Here is a 15203-nt window from a genome sequence, read left to right as displayed (position 1 = left end):
ATCTCAGCCCTTCATTTCTTTCTTGTGTTTGCCTCTTTCCTCCAGAGCAGCTGGTTATTTACCAGGTCGGCGTCATCCCTAGCCAGTACTATGAGGTCCTAGGGAACAAGGACTTCTCCGGGTTCAAAACACTGACTGCCATTGCCCTGACTCTGATCGTAGTGAACTCCACGGTAAGACAGGCTCCCGTGGCCTGAGAGGGGAAGGGAACACTGCCCATGGCTCCTGGTGTGATCCTGGTGATGAAGGATCTAGGTTTGCCCTTGCCCCATTAGGTAGCCGTATGTGGGACGGATCAGTGCCACAAACTTTTAGTTTTTATTTCTTTTTGGGAAACGCTTGGTCTTCTCACTCGTCTCTTCCTGTCTGTCTCCTTGCCCTTGTTCCAGCTAAAAAGCTTCGACCAGTTTATCTGCAACATGATGTACGTGAGCTGGAGGAAGTCCCTCACTGAATACCTCCACAACTGCTACTTCCAGGGCCAGGTCTACTACAGCCTGCACATGCTACGTGAGGACATCGATAACCCGTAGGCTGCCTGTGGCTTCTCTCAGCCTCTTGTTTGGCTTCTCCTAGGCTGCTTTGCACCTTTTCCTGACTTCTCTGTGTCTCTGGGGCTTGAGCTCTAGAAGCTTTTGCCATCTAGGCACAAATACTCTCACGTGCCCTGGGTGGGAGGTGGTACTTGTTGCTGGGATCTCCTGTGACTGCCAGTCATGATGGTTTCAGGGGCAGGATGTTTCTGTCGTGAGGAAAATGGAGGCCCAGCAGAACAGGGATCTAGTGCTGCTATAAAACATGCTGTCTGCAAATTCAACCCTTGACACTCAGTGTGACGTTGCAAAGGGCCTGGCTGGAGTCAGAGTGTACTGCCTCTCCCTGCCTTCACTCAGCCAGTGCGTTAGGACAGTCCCTGTTGACCTGTTTGAACTTCAGCCACCAGAGTCTCCAGCTGAACGCTGCTTTTTTTCAGTTGTTTTTTCAGTGCTTTTGATAATCCATGGGAGCCACATCCAGGAATGGCTTTTGTTTTGCACTGTATGAGGGCTGCATTTCCCCTTTCCTGTTCCTAGGAAGGAAATGTCTGGGGTGACTTGAAATAGAAGAGGAGGAGGAGCATTGAGTTCCTCCTTGCTTATCCCAGCCCACCCTGAGATCCCTTTCCAGTTTGTTTCATGCACTATCCTGCTTACTGCAGAGCTGCTGACCTAGCCGGGCTGTGCAGCAAAGGTCAAGCACCTCCCTTCCTCACAACTGCCTGCTGAACCTGGTCTTCCAGCCTGTCCTTGCACGCAGGACACTGCTGTTGTAGTTACACGCTTTGAAGAGTTAAAGATTCCACATTAGACATCATTATTAAACACTTGCTGAAAACTAGAAACCAGGTGATAACTTTTTCAAAATTGTGTGGCTTACTCAGTTGCTTTGAGACCCCAAGCTCTCCTTCCCTGGAGGGGGCACCCCTTGTCTAGTCACGGCACTGGTACCATCTCCAACATCCCGGGGTACCTGTGAGAAATGGCTGTCTTGCAGGGACTCCTAATTGTTGCTAGTAGTGGTGACCTCAAGGAACTGAAGCAGCCTCTGTGCTTCTGCTGCCCGACCTTGCCCCTTCATTGCACAGTCTGAAATTGTGCTGGGTGCCTCATGTTTTTTTGTCTGGATCTTTTTTCAGCCAGACTCGTTCCCTGGCTGCTTCTGTTGGCCCAGCACTAGGAGACAGCCTGAGTAAGAGCAACCAGCTGTGTGCAGGGGGAACAGCAAGCGAGGAGAGGGCTTAGCTTGGGTCAAACAGCACTAGTGCCAAACATGCAATCGCAGCTTCATGATGCTGATGTGTTTTCTAGCCGCTGTTGGGGTTACTCCCACTCTCATTAAATGTTAATTTCTGGTAGGGTTTTGCAGTGGTATGGAGTTGCAAGGAGAGATTAAAAAGCCATGCCTGTCACCAAGGTATGCAGCGCTTCCCAGGCAGTGTAGCACATTGGCCGTGGCCAGAAGCTCCTGCATGCCTGCCTTTTCCTTTGGGCAGGGGGAAGGGGAGGACAGAGGCCCCTCACCACATGACTATCCTGCTCAGGTTTATTTTTAACCAGGGAATGTGTTCACATTGTGCAGTGAAATGCATGAGATAACTGGGTCGGTCGGCTCTGCAGCAACAGAGCCAGCTCTCCTGACCTTAGCTGACTGAATGTGTGGGACTGCTGTGGAGTATTTTTCATTACCACCTTGCTTCTGCTTACACATCCAATCTTATTGTTTAGTCTTTTTTGGTGCCACTACAAAAATTCTCTTTATCTTGCAATTGCTTGATGAAAATGTTTTCCCTGCACTGAGTACTTGGAGAACGAACTAGAACAATGAATTGACCTCTCATTATGCAGTGCAAGCCAAAGTGAGTGTTAGCACAGTGTCATCCATCTAGAAGGAATTAAGAGTGGGTTCTGAGTGGCATACAAACACTTGCAGCTCCTAGCAGGGCTTTTGAGTTGACATTTATGTGTTATCATTACATGTTGCTTAATAGCTTGTACAAAGCAATATTCTGCCATGAGTCTATAGCATGACTTAAATTATAACTTTATGGGAACAGTTACAGTCTGAGGAAATGGAAAAATTATGACTGTAAGGTCCGTCGGGGTGAGAGCTGACCCAAAATTAAATCCATTGCTGTTCCAGGACTGCAAAAGAGTTGAGAGATGAATGTTCTTGTGGTTGTTATCTGCACTGATGGCTAAGCGGGAGTCCAGTCTTGCTCTTCATTCTGGACTTCAGCATTCACAGTCATGGCCTTTCCACTTGTGCTTAGTGCATCAGTCTGAAGCCCTCATCCACGTGCTCTGGACTGATGAGGTGCTGAGGGAGTAAATACACTGAAATCTTTCCTAGTTACCCCAAGTGCAACTTCTGCTCAGCAGTGGGACAGATGGACTTGAGGGTCTGTCACCCATATGCCTGGCTGCCGATGGAGTGAGGAGGCTTGGTGCACTGCTGCCTGCTCTTGTGGGATGGGGTGGGTGAAAGGGGACCAGCAAAGGGACCAGAGGGCACTCCATGCAGAGCGAAGGGACAAGCTACTGTGGAAGGGTGGCTTTAATGGAAGTGTTTGCAAATATCCAACAGCTGGCAAAGACCTGGCCTGTGCCCTAGCCAGTCCTGGTAGCTCTGGTGCCTGAGATGCAGTACCAGTACCGAAGGTTTCAGGGAGAGTCAGTAGTTTTTGGTAGTACAGGGGTGGGTCCAGGAGAGGAGTAAAGGACAAGGATGGAGAGACCTTTAACACAGAGTTGGACAATGTTGTTGAAAGTGGAACAAGGGGTTAACACAAGGAACAGCATGAAAGTAACAACAGGAGCTGTTCTTCCTGGGTACCAAGAAGGCCCTTGGGTGGGTTCTGCCAGGCCATGGAAATTGTCTCCTATGGGGAAATGGGAGTCACAGCTACAGGTCCTTCCCAGGCGTGGTTATTCACCTGACCCCTGTCCTAAGTTCAGGGAGTGCAACAGCCTGGCTTGTGCCCTGTTAGGGAGTTAGTACTGGTTTTTGCTCCTGGGCTTTGACAGTACCAATGGCTCTTTGTGTTGAGCAGGGACCAGCGCATCAGCCAGGATGTAGACAGGTTCTGCAGGCAGCTCAGCTCCATGGCCAGCAAGCTCATCATCTCACCCTTCACGCTGGCCTACTACACGTACCAGTGCTTCCACAGGTAAGGACCCATCCTGGCCCTGCTTTCACACCTCTTTCTTACGCTCTTTTTTTGGAGCCTGACACCTATGTTACAACTCCCCAGACATGTGGGTGAGTGGTCTCTGCACTCCAAAGGGAATTCTGCCTTGGGGTTGCTGGGGTGTGCGGTGCTGGCCCCCAAACCTCTGTGAAAGCCAAGAGGGGTGACAGTTGAGGGCTTTGACTGCTTGAGCCCAAGGATGCTGGGGTGTCCTTTTGCTTAGATTATTAGCTGACCTCTCTTTTTCCTCCTCTGTAGCACAGGCTGGCTAGGCCCAGTGAGCATCTTTGGGTATTTCATCATTGGGACGATCATCAACAAGGTATTAATGAGCCCAATTGTGTCTAAACTTGTGCAGCAGGAAAAACTGGAGGGGGATTTCAGGTGAGTCCCAGCAGAGCAGTGTTTTCACTGCCTCTTGGCAGCTCCTGCAAAAGCTGTATTTTTGTGCCCATTCAGTTCCATGTATGCAGCTACTTCTCTTGTCCGTGACTTTCCCCACACTCAGAGAAACCTACCTGTGCTGTGCTGCCCCAAAGTCCGTGTACTGAGCCCCTGCCACCTGTTTCATTGCCCTGTGTCATGGCGGGCAGTGCCCTTGGTTCAGTCTCCTGGTTCAGCCTCCAGCCTGCTTGCCTGATCACTGCCATTGATGGTTGCTGGTGCCTCTGCTAGGGCACTGGATGCATTGAAGAAAATTGCACATGGAGCTTTCTTGGGTGCAGGTGTAAGTTCAGTGACTTGCATCTATGGACAGAAATCATGTTTCTGTTTCACCACCACCTTCATGAAGTGCCCAAAACAGCATAGTCTTTCCATATACTCTGTAACTCACCTCTTCCTCTTCCCCTGCAGGGTTAGCTGGGTGTGTGACAGGGTCTTTGCAGCTTTCCCTGGGGCTCAGGGCATTCAGGGGCAGCAGCAGAAACTGGTGTGGCACGGGGAGCCCAGGGCAGTTGGTTGTGGTGCTTCTGTATGGTGGATATGCTGGGCTAGCAAACGGGAGCCCCAAGGGCTGAGATGATGTGCACAGAGAGTGGGGTACCAAACAAATGTGTCACTGAGGTGGCCCAGAGTGATGTCACCTTATGCTAAGGCTTGGTCTCTGGTGCCTTTTTAAGCCTGTTGAGTATTTCTGTCAAGAGAAGCCTCAGATCAGTGCTCTGACAGATACAAGACAAATTTCCTCAACCAAGGGCGTTGGCTACATAATTCACTGGGCATTTGTGGGCAATCCTGATGATGTTTTTTTGGGTTATCCAGGTTCAAGCACATGCAGATTCGTGTCAATGCAGAACCAGCTGCTTTCTACAGGTTAGTAGCATTCATTTCTTTACATCCTCATAAGGATCCTCCCAGCTTGGGGCATCCTTGTTGTATTCATGTATCCCAGAAGAGCCCAAGTCCTGTTGCTGCAGCCAGAGCTCTCTGTACTCTCCATCCCGCTGCAGTGTCATACAACCCTGACACTCTGTTCTCCTCTGCATTCTGCGCATCATCTGCAGAAATACTCCTCAGCAGCTGGAGACAGTTATATTTTCTCTGCCTCCCTTCTAACAGTATGTTTAGAGGCCTGATGCAGATTCAGTACTGGCTTAGAGACCATTGATGATGTTTTGCTAGGTCCTTACCTGGAAGATCACTCAAGGTCTCATTGCATCTTGTCAGGATGTTCCCCTGGGGACTTATTGCAGGTTGCTTTTGGCCCCATCTTGCTGCTGCTAACCTGCATGTCTTTTGTGGGTATGTTAGCTGCTGCCTGGCCTCCTTACCTCTGCTTGCTCCTCTTGGTCAGTCTGTGCCTTGACCCTCCCAACACTCTACTGCTACTCTCTGAATTTGATCAGTGCCATTTACCCCAGAGCTCTGAGCACGCAGTTGGGAGCCCAGCAGCACCTCCTTGCTTGGTGATGCCCTGAAGTCTGTTGAGCTGCTGCTTGGAGCCTTTAAGGTGTTTCACAGAAATGGCTAGAACCCAGGAAAAGGGCCATGATTTTACTGTAGCTTGTGTTGGGGTGCCTGGTTGCTGGCAGGAGGTTGTTGCTCCTCTCTTGTCATGTGTCTGCCTTTGCCCTGTGTGTTGTGAAATCACGCTTCTTCCAGGAATTTAAGCAAGTGGCAGCTGTTCTGTCTCTGGTCTTTCCTGCCTGTGGTCTGTATTTGGCTCCTTCATGCTGTAATGACTGAACACTTCAAGTGTTGTGGTGCTGTCCCCAAAGTGGTTTGATTCAAAATCACCAATTTCATAAGGATTTATGTTAACAGGCAAGAAACTCTGATTTAAATGACTGAAATCAATCTTGGTTTGCATTGTTATATGCAAGTTTGAGTTATTTCTTTGTGGACTGGTTGATTCTTATTGGTTGATGATAATTTTTCTTAATGGAGAAGGTACTCTAATTACATGCCCTTATTTAAGCTGCAGTGCCTTTCCTCACAATTCTGAAGTTATTAGTCTATTACTAAGTAGAAAATGGAAAGTGAATTATTATACAAGAAAATGGAGTGTCTTACTTCAGTACAGTTCATTAGTAGAAAAACTTCACTTGGTGGGAGACTGGAATTTAATTGAATTGCACAAAACCAGGCATTTTCATGGTATGAATCTTAAATAAAAATAAAGGAATTTTTTAAAAGGTTGCATTCCTAGAACACCGCAAGAAGAGGAACACATAGGGAGTGGCTGGTTTTGACTGCTGGACTTCTGTAGCTCGTGGATCTTGTCTTCTTGCATCTCCCTAACCATTGTTTTGATGAAGAAAGAAACAAAACATGAGCACTGTCACCTTTTTACTTCTTTGGTTTCTAAGCCTTTGGCAAACTTACTATAAAAGTGAACCAAATGGGACAAAAAGCTGAAACCAATACAGCAATCTCTCCTCATCTGCAAAAGAAATAATAGCTCTGGTCCCCAACCCCTTCCTAGCCTTTCATTCCTTGTGTCCAAGGCTGTGTCCTTTACAAATACTCAGCAGCAAAGATTGCAGATCAATAATTACCTGAGATGGGTTGTAGGGCAGTAATGACAAATTGAATTCTAACTGGATATATTTTTGAGAAAGAATTTTTTTTTTTCTAAGAACTGAGAATCTGTAGAACTGAAACTCTTCAAAAATCTTTCATTTGTACTTTTTTTTTGTGCAGCTCCTGGCCCATCTACTCTGGCCCCAGCGACTCCCCCATTGCATGGGCTGTGGTGGGAGCGTGGGTGTGTGCGGGTCCATCCAAGTGCAGGTTGGGTGGCAGGGGCAATAGCTGCCGTGGCAGGGGGGGAGTCTGGAGCGAGACGTGGAGCGCTCCCTGCGTGTTGCCACCTGAGGGCAGCCCAGCCCTTGCAGAAGGAACAGAAGGAGCTTGCTGAAGGTGGTGGTTTAATGCCGAGATGTGCCTCCCTGCTACGCTACTGGCTCAGCGTGGCCGTGGGAGCGTCACTGCTAGCTCGGGTGATGGGTGACCCCCTGATGCCTCCTGGGAAAGGAGGGGGCTCTGGGGCTGGGGTCACCCACACTGGGGGCTGCACTGCTCGGGGCTTGTCCTTGTCCCACTCCTCCAGGGTGGGGAAAGAGGAGAGGCAGGCTGGGGCTGCTGGCACTGCAGGCAGTGTTGGCTTGCTGTCACCTCCTGGACTCGCCTCTGCCCTCTCCTTTCTGGTTCCAGCTGTGTTAGCGGTGCCGTCTCTCTGCTTGGAAAGTGTGTGTGACCTTGGGTGTGCATTGCTTCAGGCTGGGGCGTCACTGATGGTATCTGGCCTTGTGTCACCTCCTCCTGTATGCAACAGCAGCATCCATGGGCTCTGGGAGAGATTCGGTCCTTGTTTCAGCCAGAGTTTCTTGGTGAAGCTCTTCAGGAAAGTGCTCTTGGCTGTTCAGTGCCTGCTCAACAAAGAGTTTGTTGCTTGGAGGCTAAGGTGCCAGACGCTTTCCAAGACTCAGTGCTAAAGCCCATGCTTTGACTTCATTGCTTTGGCTTCCAGGATGGCTGTGGCACGTTGCAATCTTATTTTACAGGGCCGGGCGAGTGGAGCACATGCGCACGGACCGGAGGCTGCAGAGCCTGCTGCAGGCCCAGAGGGAACTGATAGGCAAGGAGCTGTGGCTATACAGTGAGTGGGGCGTTTGGGGCGGTGAAGTGAGGCATGTGGTAGCTCCACTGCAGTGGCCCACAGGCTTGGGAACCTTACTGCTAGAGCAGCAGTACTAGAGGAAAACCTAGCAGTACTAGGTTTTCCTCTCCTGCCTCTTGCTGGTGCATGAAAGCCCTGAGGATGAACAGAGGGTGCCTCCTGCAGTCCTAAATGGGAATCCAGTTGTGAAAAAGCCTCGTAGAGAGCGAAGTTGAGGAGGACCCAGCTGAGTCAGAGGATGTGAGGAATCTCTGCTTTCTGTGGGGCAGGTGTTCAATGGCCAGGAAGAGAGGGAAGGGCTTGAACTTTGGGGAAGAAGACTCTGTATATGTGGTTGGGAGCCATGGAAACTTCTTCCCTACAGAGCCTGTCCCTTGAGCATGCCTGTCCCCTGAAAATCTCCCTACTCCCATTGTCACTGGGTCCAGGTTTGGGTGTTAAGTGATCACTATCAAGACAGCTCTTCCTCATCTCACAAGCATAGTGAGCTTCTTTAAGGGAGGGAGAGCCCTGAACACAGGTGTTTCTGTGGGAATTTGGGGTCTTACATCTTTCTGCCTGTCCTGTGTTCCAAGACGGACTTCACAGCCAACCATCTTGCCCCAGAGCTTCCTTTTTCCCCTCCTTCCTGTTTCTTCTGAGTCAACCAGGCCTGTGAAAAGTAGAAACAAGCAGGCAAAGTGGCTTTTGCCCCATGGTGGTTCCTGAGCTGTGTGTCTGGATGATGTTTCTCTGCTCAGGGGCCTGCCCCAAAGCGCTCTTTGCTTGATAAATGGTTTTTCACCCTGGTGCTTGTGCTGTCCTGCAAAGTGCGTAGCTCTGCTCTGGTGCATCATGAACAGCTGAGGCAAGACCATGGGTCTTCTTCCGACTGGACTCATGAGCTGCACTTGCACCTGGCTGGGACAGAAGTTCCCACCCTAACTCGCTGTCTTCTCTCCATGTCCTTCTGCCCAGTTGGGGTCAACACCTTTGACTACCTGGGCAGCATCCTGAGCTACGTGGTCATTGCCATTCCCATCTTTTCTGGCGTCTATGGTGACCTGAGTCCAACAGAGCTCAGCGCCCTCGTCAGCAAGGTGAGCTAAAGTGATCTCGCAGACCCCATTGTGGAAGGTGAGCGGGTGCTGAGGATGGAGGTTTCTTGTGGGGCTGATGGCATTGGGGCTGGATAACCTGCAGCAATTGACCTTCAGGTTAGACTGTCCCTGCCCATGGTGACATGGAAATGGGAGCTTGGAGCCAGCTGGTGTATGATTAACCTGGGGGTTAAGAGCTAAAAATAGGTAAGTGGACACTGCAGGCTGAGACACCCTGCTCTGAGCCATGTATGGTGTTGGGGCAGGGCTGGTGGCATGGACCTGCATGACTTAGATGGGGAGAGCATGCTGGGCCCTGGGCTGGCCAGCAGGCACTGTGCAAACACCATCCCCAGGTGGCAGAAGATGTGTCCAACTGGCAAAAACCGCTGTACTGAGCAGGGAAGCCCTGCTCCATCCAAAGATGGTCATCATCTTCACTCCCACCACTTTTGGTGACTTTTCCACCCCTCCTTCATCTTGCTGGAACTGCTGACGTGGCCAAATGTCTGGACTCCTTGGCTTCCTACTTGCAGCCATGGAGGAAGGGGCAGTGCCCCAGCTCAGTGCTGACCCTTGCTCTGGCGTGTGATTTCTCCCCAGAATGCCTTTGTTTCCATCTACCTCATCGGTTGCTTCAGCCAGCTCATAGATCTCTCCAGCACTGTGACCGATGTAGCTGGCTACACGCACAGGTGAGCTTCTCTGCAGGCAGGTCTCTGCAGAAAAGGGAAGTGCGGCACAAGACTGTGCCCAGGTTTCTGCTAAATAAATAACAAACAGTTGCTTGTGAGCAAGCATGGACAAGTTTGGATCTTGTGAGGAGGCTGCTGGAGTTTTTCCTGGCATTCATGCAACCTCTTGTTTGTCTAGGATTGGTGAACTGCAGGAGACCTTACTGAGCCTTGGCAGAAGAAAAAATGATAACTACTCAGAAGCCAAAGCCAGCTGGGATTTGGACGGGTGAGTCTCCTCTCAGCAACGGGCTGGCTTGCAGCTTGTGTGCCAGAGTGTGGGGCTGTCACGGGATTGGAGGTGGCCTGTTGCACACGGTTGGAGCAGGTAGTGCTCACTGTGATTTGTCGTTCCCGGGGTGCGTGGGGCAGGGCTGCTGTCACAGAGGCACAGGAGGTCTAAGGTGCCTGATCTTTGCCAGACTCAGCGTGATCGCTTACCCCCAGATCTCTCCTCCTTTGTCTTGGTGGTGGCCCAGTAGACGTTCTGAGGAGGACCTAGTGCCAAGGGACACAGCTTTCCTTCTGGAGCGAGTGACGCTGTCGGTGCCATCCTCTGGCAAGCTGCTCATCAAGGACTTGAGCCTCAGGATCTCACAAGGAAACAGTGTGATGATTGTGGGGAACACCGGCACGGGGAAGACATCTCTCCTGAGGGTCCTTGGGGGGCTCTGGGAGAGCACGCGGGGTAAGGACTACTGCTAGCTGCAGCCTTCTCTTTGTCAACCAGGGCTGCCCTGAGTTTGGAAGGTGGCAATGTGGGGTCGTGAGGCCAGTGCCACCTTGTGATGGTGAATGTGTCACTGATACGTTGGAGCCACCCATTTCTATCATGTACTCTGCTCTGGCTCTCATTGTTTTGCCCTGTGTTGCAAATAGACCTTTTCTGGGATTTGTTGGCCGCTTCATGGGGTGGGACCGCACAAGGGGCAGTGGGGAGTTGCTGGCTGGCGCTGCAGGCTTGGCATCAGTGTGTTTCTGCGCAGGGAGCATCAAGATGCTGACCTGCTTTGGCCCCTGGGGAGTGGTGTTCCTGCCGCAGAGGCCCTTCTTCACCGACGGAAGCCTGCGTGAGCAGGTGAGCACAGGGTCTGCCTCTACTCTGGCCCCAGCTCTGCTCCCAGCTGTGGTTGTGCCCTGTGAACCTGTGTGCTGCAGAAAGGCCTGCAAGAGAGAGGATGCCTGTAGCTGCTCCTTCCCTCATGCCTGAGCTCATGCCACCGCTGTTGCGTCTCTGATGGACTGTGTCCAGCTCCCTCTGACATGGCTTCTTTTGCTCTGTTAAACAGGTGATCTACCCCCTGAAGGAGGTCTATCCAGTTTCAGGTAGGTGGAAATTCATTAGAGCAATTGGCCAACCCTGTCGTGTCAGCTCCCTGTCCTGTACCCAAGTGCAGTTTCCCCCCTACTGTGCCCCATCAGGAGCGCTCATCCATTTCACTTTTGTTGCTCTCTGTTTTTTGCTGGAAGGTTTACCTTAGCGTATATTAAGGTCAGCTCTGTGTTCCTTCCCTTTTGGGAGAGAATGTATTCTCTTGATAAGAACATATTCTCTTGATGTAATGAGGACAAGCTGGCCATGCTCTACATGTTGTGCTAGGCGTGTCATACATGTTGAGGCACCTTGCTGCTGAGATATATCTGATCTGTCTGGTACAACCTGCCTTTGGTCAAGCCGCGTTTGCCTTCATCTCATTTTCCATCCATCTCCATCTTTCACTGTTTCTCTTTTTCAAATGATGTCCCAGGGCTTTGCATGCTGTTGAGGTCAGACTACATGGATCCTTTCTCTCCCCTGCCCTCTTCCCAAGCTAGACCACACATGATCTGCTGCAGCTTGCAGATGTCCAGGTTTAAGTTTCTGTCTAAGTGAAGCAGTGTTATGTGCTGTTTTCAAACACTTGGGAGTTACAGTCTTGCAGAGAGTAACTGCAGCCATCAGCTACTATTGTGGCTCGTCAGCAGCTTCAGAGAGGTCTGGAATTGCACAGCCCTTCTGCTCAGATTCCATAGCTGCTGACTGTACCAGCTCACATGTATGTTCTGCTCCTCAGCTGGTTCACCCTGAGGTTTTTCCCATCCCATATAGGATCCTTTTGCTGGCTGTTACCCAAGCCCTGCTCCCATGACTCCACCACCTGCAGCGTACAGTGGGAAGTCAGCCATAAGAGAGTGGCTGGTGGGGAGGGCCTTGGCATTTGAAGCCTGGGTCCTTGTGTTCTGGCTGTGTCCATCTGTGACCGTGGACTGAGCCAAGTCTCAAGTGTATCTGTGGAGCCCAGCTACCTCCTGGCATGCTGCTCACAGGCATGGTTAACATTTTTAAGGAAGGTCAGTCTTTGAGAGCTCTCTGTGCTAAAGCTCAGGACTCAATCTCGTTAAGTGGTCAAGTCAGCTACACTGGACCTCGGGAGATCCTCCAGTCCTTCCCTTCTGCCCCATCAACTCCTCCTTGCAGATATGGCCTCAGCACATATTGCCCCTGCTTATACTTTACTGCTTTCTCCCCTAGGGTCTGCAGCTGATGAGAGAATTGTGCGAGTCCTGGAGCTGGCTGGGTTGGTGAGTGTCTGGCAGTTGCAGCTGCCTTCTTTCCTGGTGCTGCCAGCAAGGGAAGAAGGGATGAGGTTTTGTGGCAGCACAGTGTGACCGTGTGCTGGACACATGCAGGGACATTGTCTGCAGCTGGGACAGGACTGTCCATGGGACAGGCAGAGGAGGAGGGATATGGAGCAACTTCAGCTTAAGCAGAAGAGACCGTAGGAGGAAGGGGGTGGTGATGCTCAGGGCTGTGGGCTGACAGGGTTGGGGACTGTGTTCACAAGTCTGCTGTGCTCTCTGCAGACTGATTTGCTGGCGAGAGCTGGAGGAATGGATGAGCAAGTGGACTGGAACTGGTAAGGGACTTGTCATCTGCGTGAGTTTGGGTGATCCCTCTGGGTGGGGAGCATTTCTAAGCAGATGCACATTGCTGCTGGACTTAAGAACATCTGCATCCAGCTGTGTCTGGTGGGAGGTGGGCAGTATACAGAGGCAAAGCCTTTATGCCCCAAGCATCAATGCCAACAGTCACAGCCATGCTGCTCAGCAGGCAGCTGACTGTGCACAGGGTTACAAAGCCAGTCACAACGTGGAGGGGGCCATGGGGGACATACAGGGACAGTTGCTTGCTGGGGTCTCCAATGTCAGCAACCATAAGCTGTTCAGCAAACGAGCTCTCTTTGTTTGAGGGAGATTTTGAATCTCAACCCTGCTGTAGGTATGACATCCTGTCCCCAGGGGAGATGCAGAGGCTGTCATTTGCACGGCTCTTCTACCTCCAGCCAAAATATGCGGGTGAGTGAGTGACTGTGAAAGAAAAGAAGGGAGAGAAAAAAAAAAAGGCACACAAAGAGTGTGCATGCTAGGGAGTATGGAATCAGCTGCCATAGCTGAAGCTCATGAATCTGTGTGGTTGTGGAAGCAATGTAGGAAATTTAGCTATAACACAGCGAAAGAAAACAAGGAGCAGGGGGAGAAATGGTCCTGAGAGATCACAGTAGCAGCTGCCATTAGCAGATGGGACTAGTTCCTCTGCACACCTAGATTGTTAGTGACTGCTGGGGGGCTGGGAGGCTGTTGGAGGAGTTGTCGTGGGGGCCAGGGGAGGTGGTGTCAGTCGGAAGTACCCGTGTGTAAGTACCCCTCTTCCCCTGAAGCCTGCAGTATGGCTCGGTGCTGTCTGGGCAGAAGGAACCTGTGGATTGCAAACTAAAAGCTGTAGAGCTGATTGAATTTCTCTGCTCCAGGTCTGTAATATTTACCCTTAAGGGGCAGAAAGGTGCCCCAGGCTGTCCTGGCTGCTCCAGGTGGGGTCTGGGCCAGAAAGGTGCACAGGCTGCTGCTCAGCCCGGTGCTCTGGTGCACAGCCCTCCTTGGGAAGGTCACGTCTTGGCTTTCACAGCAATGTGTATGAGGCAGTGGCTGGCAGCTGTTGAGGGAGAGGAATGAGGTGAATGGTGCTGTTTGGGTGGATTCGAGGGCTTGGGGGGAAGGGCAGCAGGGTTCTTAGGCTTCTCTTGACTTGCCTTCTGCAGATGCTCTTGGTGAGCTTTGGTTAATATGTGAAACTTTCTTGGCAGATGCTGATCTTTTGCCCAGGGAGAGGTGACTGTTTGGGGGGGAAGGGGATTTTTGAGGCTTATGGCTTTTCTCTCAGTGCTAGATGAAGCCACCAGTGCCCTGACAGAAGAGGTGGAGCATGAACTGTACCGTGTGTGCCTTCAACTGGGGATGACACTGATCAGTGTGGGACACAGGGCCAGCCTTGAAAAGGTGAGATGGGGAGGCAGCACTCTATGCCTTCCTAGTGGTAGCAAGACAGGGGAGGTACAGAGGGTCCCTGGCGAGCAGAGGGGAGTGACTGAGGCTGGAGGGCCTCACTGTGGGAGGATATGCCCTCACAGAGACATCCCTCAGTTGTTGTGTTATTGAATTGCAGTTCCACAACTGGATTTTGAAGCTTCATGGGGAGGGAAGATGGGAGCTCACTCGGTGTGAGAAGATGAAGCGGCTCCCAGCTGGGGAAGGATGCTGAAAAATACGCTGTTGTCTGGCCAGCCGCAGAACCTGCACACATGTGGGAGAGCTCCGAATAGCAGACATAGAGCTGCCAAGCCAACAGCTGTCAACAAGGGATTCATCCAGGGCAAGACCAGGTCTGGATTTCGCTGATGGACGCCGGGCCAAGCCTGAACTCATGGTGTGGGGTTCTGCCAGGAGCAGACACATCTATGCCATCCTTCTCTCAGCCCTCTTTTCCTACCTCCCTGCCTCTCATGATGGAAGTGGCTCAGCTGCTAGGCTGCCCAAAGAGAAGATGCTGCCTCATGGGGCTTGTAGAAGCAATGGCCAGAGGGACATCCACTTGCCCAGGATGCGGTGGTGTGAGGCTAGGATGCAGCTTCCTGTTCTGCCCTCTGTGCCTCACTGGGACCTCTGTCTCTTTGATACACAGCTCTGCAGAACAGACTGCTGTACCTGTGGCTCTGTTGAGGGCTGTGCTCCCCAGCAGGAGCTGAGTGATGCACTGTAAGGGGAGGAGAATGCTGGCACAGAGAAGGGGCATGTCTCTGCTTTCCTTATGACACAGGATTACAGATCAAAGGAACATTTTTGTATTAAAATCTGTGGCCTGTTTTCCAACGTTTCTGGAGAATAGTCAGTATTTGTTAACCAGACTGCTGCATCTTTTCTCTCTGGGTTTGCTTTGGAGGAGATGCTTGTATGTTGGCAATGGTCCTGGACCGGACTATTGCTGAAGAGCAGAGCTGGGGTAGGAGTGATGCCCAGGGCTGGGCATCCTGCCCTGTGGCTACCTCCACAGCTACTGCAAGGCACAGGGAACCCCGAGGAGGTCTTTTTGGCCCTCTGCTTTTAGGCAAGGAAGCAGAGCTTGCTTCCCCTTACTGGTCTGCCTATGAGTCATGTTCTCTCCCCTGCCTCCTATAGGTGTGTGGAGACAGGAGTTTTGGGGGGTCTCTTTTGGTATTGTGGAGAGG

At 51.3% G+C, this 15203-nt stretch overlaps 1 protein-coding gene across 1 annotated transcript; it reads left to right on the top strand.

Annotated features, from left to right (window-relative positions):
- Nucleotides 1-20: 20 nt before the first annotated feature.
- Nucleotides 21-14239, top strand: ABCD4 (ATP-binding cassette, sub-family D (ALD), member 4; the record flags this gene model as incomplete). The annotated part of the gene is made up of 17 exons (XM_010283820.1): nucleotides 21-173; nucleotides 390-529; nucleotides 3590-3706; nucleotides 3986-4111; nucleotides 4991-5041; nucleotides 7735-7829; nucleotides 8808-8929; nucleotides 9533-9624; nucleotides 9803-9892; nucleotides 10143-10351; nucleotides 10650-10741; nucleotides 10953-10989; nucleotides 12176-12225; nucleotides 12508-12560; nucleotides 12923-12999; nucleotides 13862-13977; nucleotides 14144-14239. Coding segments are annotated over 17 exons (1716 nt in total), but the record flags the coding sequence as incomplete, so codon positions are not given.
- Nucleotides 14240-15203: the final 964 nt, after the last annotated feature.

The sequence above is a fragment of the Phaethon lepturus genome, unplaced genomic scaffold (assembly GCF_000687285.1).
Source record: "Phaethon lepturus isolate BGI_N335 unplaced genomic scaffold, ASM68728v1 scaffold18140, whole genome shotgun sequence".
NCBI lineage: Eukaryota > Metazoa > Chordata > Aves > Phaethontiformes > Phaethontidae > Phaethon > Phaethon lepturus.
Note: the sequence above shows the minus strand (reverse complement) of the source record. Positions and strands in the feature narration are given on the sequence as shown.